We start from the raw sequence: 12,581 nt of genomic DNA, 5'->3' as shown, positions 1-12,581 counted from the left end.
CGGGGATCTGAAAACAAGGCAGGATGAAAAGAAGCACCAGGCCACAGGGCATGGTAAAGTTAAAAGTTACTTGTAGCACAGCAGGTGACAGCTCATGATAAAAAAAAAAAAGAAAAAAGAAAAAAGAAAGAAAGAGAAAAAGCATTGCATCATTTCTCAGGTACCGCATAGAGCCAGGAAATAAAAAAGCTCAATTGAAAACAAGTGAATGGCTTCAATACCACTTCACCCCCGAATTCTCATTGTCTTCATTAGATATAGACAGTTTTTTTCATCTCTTTAACACAGAAAATTGTGTCACAATAAGATCTCTACACATGGCTATCAAAAAAAAAAAAGCACATAATCCCCCCCCCCCCAAAAAAAAGCATAAAAATATCATTTACAATGAAATCAAAACATGCCTCTGGAGGACTGAGGCTGATGACTAGTGTCTCAGTGTACAAATTGACTTCTTTTCGTAGGAATTATATTATTTACATTGCTTTTCAGCCTTGAACACTGTTTAAAAAATAGCCCAGGTAAAGAGGAGGTAAGCAGTGTTCTCTTGTGCAGCTGAAACAAAAAGAAATAATGACATCAAACAATCTCTGACTCTGGCAACCACACACACCTCAAGGACACTTAGGGTCTCAAGGATTTGTCATATACTTGAGGACACAGGTGGCAACTTTAGGGGCTGTGTTTTTCCATTCTGAATCAGGAAACAGGCACAGAAATTCTGGTCTCGAGGTGCTCTCTTACAGTTTAGGGGCAAATGAAGTCATCTGGAAGAACAGTAATGAAAATATCACCAACGTGAGCAGATTTCTGGTACAAGAATCTGACCATGTTTTTATTTTCTGAAACTTCTTTAGTATAGACTTACCTAATATAATTATTATACATTTCATAATAATTAAAAAGACTATGACATTGTTTCTTTTAAGTAAAATGACTATAGAAATCTTTGCAGAGATCTGTTATTGAAAATTTCTCTGAATATTCTTGAGAGGTGACCTTTGTATCTTTTGCTCTATAGACCAGCCTGGCCTCTAACACAGAGAATGGTTTCTTAGTTCTTTCCCAGAAATTGCCTTCTAAAAATGTGAAGCCTGATTATATATCTAAAATGAATCAAATGATTCTGCTTGGAAATTATGTCTCAGTAAATTTGTGTCCCATTTGTATACATGACTTACAGTACTATCACTTATTTCTTATGAATTCATTGGGAGAACAGACATGAGGAACTCCCATAATATCTAGGAAACTGTAATGAAACACAACATTGAAATATTTATTCCAACTCATTCCTGAAGAATTTCTATAGAAAATGCTTCATGATATGATACTCTGTGTAATCTTTAGTGTAAAAACATGACTTTCTGTACTATATTCTCATCATTGAATAGCAATATGTCCATCTGAACCCATGTTTCCTATATAAAAAAAAATAAGTTTTCTGCTCCGTGAATGAGAAAGCGAAAGCAAACAATACAATAGTGTTCATTTAATAAGCAAACGACATTATGCACTTAATGCATGATATCATTCTATTATAGATTCTTCAGATCATGGGAAACAATATTATATTAATTTTCAGACTCTTTTTTAACATTTAACCCACCATACCATGCTATGCATGAACAAGATAGTATAATTTTATTCAAGACTGACTTAAAATGCTACATTCCATTGTCCATCTCAGACTCTGAACTCTCATAACTTCTTATCCACAACATCAGGACAATTTCTTGTTAGTACCACATTTTTTGGTTCTGCTGTTGATTTCTTTTATCTATTCAGTATATAAGATTGTGAAGAATTTATAATGTCAGATCTTTACAAGTTTGTGTTTAAAAAAAAGAAATATAGGGCAATTAGTTCACTCCAGGTGAGAAAATTTTAATGATGAATAAATACACAGTAATGAGTAATGGTCTTCACTATTTTATTAGAAAGGTAGAAATTAGTTATTGATAAACAAACTGGAAATATATAGAGGACCACAAGGTGTCACTGAGAAAGGAGGAGGTCAAAATAGGAAGTTAAGCTGAAAGCTCACCCTAAATGCATTATTTATGGAATGATTCATGCCAGCTTTTGCAGAAAAGATAGCAAAACATCAACAGTTCCCAAGGAAAGCAGACATAGAATTGTGAGTCTGGCTTCACTAATCCTGAAAGCAGCAGCTGAGATGTGTCAAGTCTGAACTCCAGCTGCTGGTTCTGTAATGGTGCCAATGGTTTCACACTCTAAATATGGACCATATCTCTGGGAGAATATCATTATTTAAATCTGGATTGTTGATACACAAGTCACAGCAGACAGAAAACTGTGTCCCATGTCTTTCACAGACATTTTAAAACTGTTCTTTAATTCTAAAATTTGTTGTAACTTTGTGACTTCAAGTTAAAAAAAAATCCAAACTATTGCTCCCTCTGATTTAATATGTATTCAATGCAAAGTGAATACAAAAAACTATACTAATAGGGTGCACACAAAGATAATAGTAATGCGCCATTATATGAAGTGAAGTATTCTTTTAGAATGGATACTATTAATGTTGCTCACTGTTTATTTTTTACCATATTTGCTAGAGAAGAATTGCTATTTTAACTATTCTGCTAAGTAAGGATTTCATTTTCTCATTTTTAATTTGATTTGACATCTTAAATTAATTTGTTATTTTAATGTATTAAGTTTATTTAGTGTAAAGAGAATACATCTACTTTTAACATTATCATTAATAATGATGAAACTTATCACTAAATAATAAAAATTATCACCAAAGGATAAAACTATCACTTAATATCAAGGATATACTTTTCCTGTACATCCCTATATGTTATTGAAACTGTCCCCTTAACATGGCCCTCTCATGTCACATCTGCAAAGAAATACCCTGTATGTTTGATACAGTGAAATAAAGCTAAAGCATTTTTAAGTAAATGCATGGAGTCAGCTGATGACATATCTTTTAAATAAATTTTCAATATAAATAAATCTATATCTCCTTCCCCCTCCATTTTCTTCCTTCACACAGTACAAACTACCCTCCCTCATACCCCCTGCATGTTTCCCCCAAGTTGTTTGCTCCTTTTTTCTATTGTTACCATCACACACATACACACATACACATACACACACATACACACACACACACACACACACACACACACACACACATATATAAAATCTCCAAACCTACTGAGTCAGTTTTTGTTTTTGTATGCATGCGGTTTCACAGATGACCATTCCCCACTGAACAGTCAATAAGTGGGCTTCTTCCTAGGAAAGGCAAAATTTCCTCAGATAAGATTTCTTATTGGTAAATGTGTTTTGAATTACAAAATCATTACGTTATGATTTAAATACTTGAAACAATTTTGCCTTTTCCACCACGATTTTCTCACCTGCCCAAGTTTCAACTTCCTAAAAGACACTGCAAGCTGTTAGAAGGATTGTGAATCAGGCTGTGGCTAGTTTGTCAGTTGGGTGACCTGGGGATCTCATTTACATAGTCAGTATTCTGTTAGGAGAAGACGTTGCATTTCAGCCTGTGAATTTAGTTCTTGAAGACTGTAGTCAGCAGTAGTTCCTTTGAAAAACTCCTTTTTAATGTGTTCAGTTAAAAAAAAAAAAACTCTCTCTCTGTTTTCGTATTCTGCACACTTCTGTCTCCAGCTCAGTGCACTAATGTGCACATCCTAAACACGAAGCCCAAGCTTCCAAACACAGAAGAATGTGGCACACTTGGCTGCCTAGGATGTTGTTATTCTCATCTCTCAGTTCACTGAGGAGGAAATAGAGAGCTTCTGAGATGTTGTCAGATTTACATGATAAACTGGAAGAAATGCTGTTATAGACATATTTTAGGTATATGAACACCTCTCTCTCTCTCTCTCTCTCTCTCTCTCTCTCTCTCTCTCTCTCTCTCTCTCTCTCTCTCCAATGAAAGGTTATCTTCAAATCTTCAAACTCTAATTCAGAATTAAACTCAGAGATGTTTCTAGAGCACAAAGTTCAATCTTGTCACTTTCCTTCATAAACACCCAAATAAACATGTTAGCCCTATAATTACAGCACATTCAACAAGTTGTGTCTTTATCACTCAGTTTCTTACTCAATAATTTGTTTCAGATGTATTGACTTCACAGTGGAGGCAAGTGAGTAATTAACAAACCCATTTCCTACATCCAGGACAGTGTTCAGAGACTGTCTAAACTCGATCCTCATACTTGAAATTAAATAAGGATCAGTCTCCAGCACATATCCGCAAACTGCCAGACCCCCTACTCTCTATGTCACATACTCTCTTTATCTTTCCTTAATCAAATGAAATTGTTTCATTTTGCTGTTCATTTGAATATGCCAAGATAGTTTGGAATATCCAAGTTTCTTTTGGCCCATGGAAAAGTCATCCATCCCTTTTATATTATAATTATGTCACTATTTTCTCTGTAGAAACTATCTTAACCAGAGCCGGCGGAATACCTTTTAGGTACCCTAAGGCCCTGTATTTGTATTTTGTTAGGTGGTTCAGATCAGTCTCTTAAAATATATGCCTTGCTCACTAGTTGACAAAATATTTCTAGAATTACATGTTTGGGTTTGACTCTGGTCTCTTCCATGTTTGTTTGTTTGTCTGTTTGTTTGTCTCTTTCTTTCTTTCTTTCTTTCTTTCTTTCTTTCTTTCTTTTTCTTTCTTTCTTTCTCTTTTTCTGTTATCAGACAATTCCATGCTTGACTATATGGAATTTGGGGCATTTCACTGCATTGTCCTCTCCAATCTCTCCTTTCTCTCACTAAAACTCTTCTACTTCAAAAAATAAATAAATAACACAAAAGCAAAACAAAACAAATCTACTTTGACATCATTTTTTTTTTAGTTTCTTTTCAAAAAATTTTTTTCCAACTGAGTTTAATTAAATTGCTTACATGATTATGAATGTGTAGGGTTATTTTCTCGAATGTGAGCAACTTACCAGAGACTATTCCACCCTAAAATTGTACCTCCTCCCCTAGAACATAAGAGCATAGTCCCTCAGTGAGAGGTGTGCCTTTATGAGCATAGCAAGCCTCATTGTGTACAGGTAGTCACAGCTGATGTCAGTTCAGCAATACAACATTTGTTTCACATGCAGAAGGCAGGGCTTGGAACATCACCCACCAGACTCTGGCTCTTCTTTCTCTTCATCCACAGTGTTACCTGGACCTTGAATGGAGTGAAACAGATGTTCCGTTATAATCACTGCTTCTCTCCATTGTTGTTACCTGTAGTGCTCTTTGGCTATAAACATAAATTGTTGCTAAATCATGGCTATTTAGCAAAACAACAGTAGCAATAGGCCTTGGGGCCTATTATGTCTCCAACCAAAGGCTATAGATCAGATTTTCAATACCAGTCATGAGTTCCCTCCTAAAATATAGGCCTGAAATCTAATCTAATCTGAAAGTGGCTAATATCCAAACTTATCCAGCAACTCACCATTGTAGCTTATGGGGTCCACAGCTTGGTAGAACCATGAATGACTTTGCATCCTACTAACTTTCACAGCACGTTCCTACATAACGATTTCTTTCTTCTTTCTTTCTTTTTTTTTTTTTTTTTTAAAGACGACTGGAATCTAATCTTTATTTACAGGACACTGCAGGATACAAAATTCCACATAGAAATAAGAAACTCAGGATAGTTTTATACAGTATGTACAGTTCACAACTGTTCAAGTATAGTTTCTTTGTAAAAAGTGCTACAATAACAAACCACATTTACAAAGAGTACTTAGTAGAGAAACAGTTGGACAAATTTATGAAGAACACAGCACACATAGCTAGCAACTTTGTGCCTCAGCTGGACATTAGAAGTTAAAGGTCCTGGGAGCCCCATCCTGAACTTGGAAGGCAAAGCCTTCAGAGGTAGTATCTGGTACCACATTCTCATCTTCCTCCTCCTCCACTGAGAAGTACTTCTCAATCAAGTTTAAAGAGGCCTGGTACACAGACTCATTCTCATGGCTCTGCAGTGCTTCAATTTTGTCCAATCCTCCACAGTCTTCAATCATTATACTGAGTTTCTCTGTCTCACCTAGTTTCTCAGCAGCCTGAAAGATATTAGAAATGGCATCAAGAATAACCAAAATAATTTTGGTATCTTTTGCACTTAAGAGGTTCATCAAAGGTTCTATTATGCCACAATGAACAAGACATACAGTCTGTTCAACAGTCCCACCACTGGTGTAGTTGGTTACAGCCCACACAGCTTCCTTCTGTGTCTTAAAGTCTGCCTTAGAGAGGACCCCAACAAGAAATGGGACTAAGCCATGATTCACAACTTGCTGTATCTGGTCCTGGCATCCAGTTGTGATGTTGGACATTGTCCACATGGCCTCCTTCTGAATATTAGTTTTGGGGTTTGTGAGCAGGTAGGGAAAGACTGCAAGTGCTCCTGCATCTATCACACTTTGAGTCTGTTCATTAGTTCCAGTGACAATATTCCCTGTGGCTCTTAGTGCAGGAGTCACACTTGGCAATTCGACAGCTCCTAGAAGCTTCACAAGCTGGGGCACAACTGCCCTCTTCACCACCATTTCAATGAGCTCATTTGGACCATCGATCAGATAGGAAACAGCCCAGCAGGAATCTGCTAATACTTCTGGATCATTGTGATGCAGGAGACGAACTAAAGTAGGAAGAATCTGCTCCACAGCGTCTAAGGGGTGAGGGGTGGGGGGTGGGGGGTGGAGGTGGGGCGGGATTCTTATTCTGACAGAGGTTTGAAAGTGTCCAGGTAAGATTACTTAAGTAACCACATGCCAAGGAAGGCAGGTCAGGAATCGCAAGAAGTGCCAACAATGGGTCAACCACACCGTATTTGACAACCAAGTCCCGGAAAACAGAACCATCACCTGCAATGATTCCAAGTGTCCATACAGCTTGCTCGCTGATGTGAGCATGGGGCAATGCCAGGAGAGAAATGAATGCTGGGATAGCGCCTCCATCCACCACATCCTTGATCTGTTCAGATGTTCCAGAAGCAATGTTAGTAAGCGCCCAAGCAGATTCAAACTGAATGGGACTACAATGAGTTTTGCCCAAGAAGGACACAAATTTGGGGATCAAACCAGCCCGGATGATGTTGTCTATAGGAGGCTGTTTCTCCCTAGAAAGCAGTTTCCGAGCAGCTTGAGTAGCTTGGAGCTGGCTTTCCAAATTGTTGCTGTTTATGCCTTTAACAATGTCGTCAACAGACCAATTTACAGTGCCCTGATTGTTGCGGTTTTCCTGCAGTGGAGAAGTAGCATCATCAGGAAATGAGCTGACGTTTCTCCTCTTCAGCATCTGGTCATCTTCCTTGGCTTTCCTCAGCTCCACATTAACTTCTACTTGGCGGCGCCGCATTTCAGTGCTGTCTTTTCCTTTGTTCTTGAGTCTGTTGAGCCCGGCAGCTGGTGAGTTAGCGTTCTCATTGGTGGACACGGTTGCAGGAATAAGGGTGAAAGCGGCACAGGGGGTTCAGGCTTCGGGGGAAAAGCGATGCAGGGCTCTCAGGCTGCGGGGCCGGCGGCCCTCGAAACCTCCAGTGCGCTTCAGCCCTCAGACTTTGTGACATAACGATTTCTAATCAACAAATACTAACTTTCAACTCTGATCAAGCTTAATTTTTTAATGTTCTGCATTCAAAACTGTACTATTATAGCATGATGATGTAATGATCTCGTACTAGTGGAAAACCAAAGGGACTCCCTTTGACAATAGGGCCTACCTTACCAGTGTCTCATAGGAGGTATTCCATGTCTGGTACTATGATTTTAATGGAATAGTGTTAGGGTTCTTGGAGGAGCATAGTCTCTTAATGTGATAAACAAATGATTTATGAAAGATCTAAAACTCAGTTTACGCATGTTTAAAATTGGGCTATATTATTAATTACCCCTAAGGGTTATTGAAATAAAGAAATAAGTTAGTACTTATAAAACATTTATTCACAATTGGTATATGATGTTTTATTATTAACAGTGCCTGATAATTTTAAAAATCAAGATTCTCTGAATTATTAATCTTCAGTGAATGTATAATAAATTGTGAAAATTTTAGAGATAGAGAAATAGCTCAGAAGTTAAGAGCACTTGCACTTGGAAAGGACTAAAATGCACTTCCAAGAACCCCCACTGGAAAATTTGCTACTAACTCAAGCTTCATGGGATCCTGTAACCTGTTCTGACCTCAGCAGGTACATGCATTCACTGGCCCCATAGAAATACACACACACACACACACACACACACACATACACACACACACCAATGCACAGATACTTGCACTTGGGCACAATAAAAAATACATCTTTTAAAACTGGGGAAATTCATATTTACATCTGTCCTTGTCTATCCATTGGACTTTATATAAATAAATAATAAAAACTACTAGCAGAAATCAGTGCTTATTCTACTTTTTAAGAAAGAAGGAAGGAAGGAAGGAAGGAAGGAAGGGAGGAAGGAAGGAAAGAAGAAAATAAAACTCAGTAAGAATAAATATTTCTATAGAAAGCATACTTTAAAGCCTGTTCTATGAGGACAAAGAATGCACATTTTTTTTGTATCCATTTGTCTCAAGTTGACATTGATAGTGTTATGAAGGTAACCTCCCTTTGTGTGTTTTAAATTATTTTTTTTCTGTTTATTTAGGAGTCTAATGAAGCAACACGACTATGTAGCAGTTATACTGTTCCTCATGGGACAACCCATTTAATCATCTGAATACTGGAAACTCTATCTAAATCCAAATAAAAAACCATAAAGTAAATCTTAAGAAATCATCAAGCTTTTGAATTAAAAGAAATTGAAAACAATACATTGAACATTATGAAGCTTGCCTACTTTCTTAAAAAATTATATCACTCAACTTACAAATATCAATATATATGCAGCAAAAATTAAATCAAAGAAAGAGCAAAACAAAATGGAAAAATGTATAGTCCTCATAAAAGGCATACTTCTGCTAAGGTTTGAAAAAAAATACATGATGACAATAGTCTTACTTCTCCATCAATACCACAAGTGTCAAATTCCGGAGGTCAGTTGTTACTGTAGAAGAAAAATGATTACAGTCTACATTATTGCTAATTACATACACCACTGCTAGTCATCGAGTAATTTTGTTAGCATATAGCGATGTTCTCAACACATCTAGCTAGAAATTACTGCCTGCCTCCATCTTAAATATTCTGTACCAAACTTTATCTCACCATATGCATCACACAGTTATGGATTCCATTCTCAGGAACCTGTATTATAGTAAGGATCTGAATAAGACAGAATACTGTGTGTCCTTAAATATTGGTCCTTGAGTCAAAGCCTTTAAGACAAAATGCATAAACCAAACCTGAACATGCTAACAAAGATAAGAAAAGGCCATAAAACAGTATATGAATGATCTCAAAGCTATCCAAGATTTAAAAAGATTATAATTAATTTTCAAGTAACAAGTAAGGAAGTAGAAGATATCATATAGAAACTAGATAATTTAAATTTTCAAAAATTATTTAGATCATTTGAAATAACAAAAATCATTGACTTGTTAAAAATATTTTGGTATTGTTATAAAAACTTCTTAGCAACAACAAATAGTTGATGACTATTAGTTTTTTAAATATATTTTAAAAGACATAGAAACCATAAGGAGCACAGTCTACACAAGACATTTCAAGTAGGAGGATGTTTTAATCCATGAAGTCCTTCTCTGATCCTTAAGGCTGATAACTCACATTCTTTTAGATTGGCATTAAGCCCTGGGTTCCAAACAAATGCTTCCCATGTTATGTTAGAAGAAAAACAATATTAATGACTACAATATGTACAACATTAATCTCCTGTGCTATGTGATCACCAGGGGGATAAAATTGTAATCAACATGATCACCATCCATTATCAGTGCATTAGCACTGCAACACATTGCATTATATTTCATATGTAAAAACACATGATCCCGTATATAAAAACCATCTCACTGTGTATGAGTTAATACACAAGATAAGATCTTCAGACTCTTGTAAAACCAAAGTTCTTCGACAGCCCTCTTAATACCAAGAAGAACATTAAAGTTTTATGTAGCAGCTGGACCACACTGGCAATCACAGCACTTGAATGATGGAGACAGGAAGACTAAGCATTAAAGATGTTCTTCCAATACATAATAAGTTCCAAGAGAGCTTCTATAACATTAGACATTGTCTGAACAACAGCACAATGAATAGTTAGACACTGCTAAAGCAAAGTCAGGAAGGGGCAAAAACGACCATAAAGGCATCTCCCTAGGACTTTTGGTGCAACGATATAAATCCTTTGTAAGATTAGTGATTTTCATTTTGGACCACATCTATTTTAAAGAAAGGTTTTGCTTTAATCATAAAATATATTCATTTCTAATGTAATAGATATATGAATTAGGTAGGATTTTCTCAACTGATTCATAGCGCATGAATTCATATCTTTGATATTTGATTCCTATAAGTAATGACCAAATTATTCAAATGTTTCCTCTTTATAATGTCATGTCTTTGAGTAAAAGTGCTTAGCATAATACTTTATTCTTATTAGCCTCATTTCCATTATATATGCGATAAATATCTTGTATTGTTTTGATTACAGAAGAGTATCTGTGTAATGCACTTAAAATAGGTCCCCAAACATAGGAAACATTCACTTTACATTACAATAGATCAAACTCTAGTAGTTTTGTACTATCAATTAAGAAAAGCTTCAGATTCTTTCCTTTAAAATGAGAGTGAATCTAGTGCTAATTTGCAAACTTCCTATAAGTTCCATCTCCAACCCGTAGTGATATAATTGAAGATTTTCAAATGGCAATTAACATATTTCATTAGTAGTCTTCCACGAATATTCTTATCAGAGAACAATCCTTTACCACACTGAGGAATTGCAGCTAGAGTTTTCCTGCCTGGCCCACAGTCAGGACAAATCACTGTCACCCGCCAGTCCCACAGCCGCTCAGACCCAACCAAGTAAACACAAAGACTTATATTGCTACAAACTGTATGGCTGTAGCAGGCTTCTTGCTAACTGTTCTTATATCTTAAATTAATCCATTTCTATAAATCTATACCTTGCCAAGTGGCTCGTGGCTTACCAGCGTCTTCACATGCTGTTTGTAATGGCTGTGGCTGGCAGTGTCTCCCTCCGCCTTCCTGTTCTCTCAATTCTCCTCTCTGTTAGTCCCGCCTATACTTCCTGCTTGGCCACTGGCCAATCAGTGTTTTATTTATTGACCAATCAGAGCAACAGATTTGACATACAGACCATCCCACAGCAAGGAATTTAAAAGTGCAAGGCCTGGTTACATTATTCAACTTGACTCAACCACACGCATTAAGCATATGTACAAATTTATGCCTTAAAGAGTTCAGTTTTGCATACCATATTTCTACCACATTTGCCATCAATTAAACAAAGTCCATTTTGGCATTCCTCCCAGATATAATTGCTACAGTTCCAGGTAAAAAATATGTTCCTGTGAACCACCTGACATTTTTAATAAGAGCAATTCCTCTTCACTTCAGTCTCATGAGTTGCCTTCCTATTGGCCCAAAGCCCTGTGAAGTTTAAAAAAAAAAAGGCACCTGTACTTTCCTAACTCCACATTTCTCCTCTGTTTTATGCACAGAAAGAAGCATCTTGTGATGTTCTTTCAATGAATTTCAAGTTATTATGGATGACTTACATGGATCAGCCATGCCTTCAGTTTTTCAACTTGAATCAAACCTTCATTTCTATTGTAACCTTTCAAAAGACTTCTGTATATTCATTTACATTATAGGCTAAAATTATAAGAAATTTTTTATTATGACTCCTTAATTTTAGCCAAATAAAGATTCATATGAGTTTATATTAAGAGAGTTTTATCTCAATAATTTTAAGGGAAAACTTCTGAAAACATTTCAAGAAAATTTTCTTTTATTGAGTTTCAGCTTTTGTTTACTCCTAAGAGTCATTTGGTGATTTGTTATTAATTAAATGGCTCAAGAAGTACTTGGACATTAGTGCATGATGACAAGCATCATAACATTAGAATTATTCTTCTCATATTCATATAAATGTGCATTAGATGCATGACCAATCCTCTATTTTCTAACTCTCTACAATGTACATTGTATTCTAAAACCACATTTTTATGAATCAGTTTAAAAATGCATATATATATATATATACCTCCCACATATATATACATACACATATATACATACATACACACATATATACATATATACATACATATATATATGATTTGCATGTGTAGGTAAATACAGTAGAACAAAAACAAAGAAAAATGTGGGATGAATTAAGCAGACAGAAAACCTGCTGCTAGCTTGAACCTACAGAAAACAAAGATAACAAAACACAAGCCATAGTTATTATGTCTGTTATGAATGAGCTTTAAATGTAAATCAATCCACATTTTAAGCCACTGTGCCTTAATGTGTAACACAAAAAGCAAATGATAAGTTGTACGTGACTGCTTAGAATGCTCAGACTGACAGTATGCTGGTGAAGAGTGTGTGACAAGCATGGAATGAAGAAGTG

The 12,581-nt window shown here is 36.0% G+C and overlaps 1 protein-coding gene across 1 annotated transcript; it reads right to left on the bottom strand.

Annotated features, from left to right (window-relative positions):
- Window positions 1-5,692: 5,692 nt before the first annotated feature.
- LOC128108755 (importin subunit alpha-1-like) lies at window positions 5,693-7,491 on the bottom strand (the record flags this gene model as incomplete). The annotated part of the gene is given in 2 exon segments (XM_052735812.1): window positions 5,693-6,728; window positions 6,730-7,491. Coding segments are annotated over 2 exon segments (1,647 nt in total), but the record flags the coding sequence as incomplete, so codon positions are not given.
- Window positions 7,492-12,581: the final 5,090 nt, after the last annotated feature.

Source organism: Peromyscus californicus, unplaced genomic scaffold, assembly GCF_007827085.1.
Source record: "Peromyscus californicus insignis strain IS unplaced genomic scaffold, ASM782708v3 Scaffold_13__1_contigs__length_99412109, whole genome shotgun sequence".
Taxonomy (NCBI): domain Eukaryota; kingdom Metazoa; phylum Chordata; class Mammalia; order Rodentia; family Cricetidae; genus Peromyscus; species Peromyscus californicus.
This window is presented reverse-complemented; position numbering and strand designations above follow the sequence as displayed.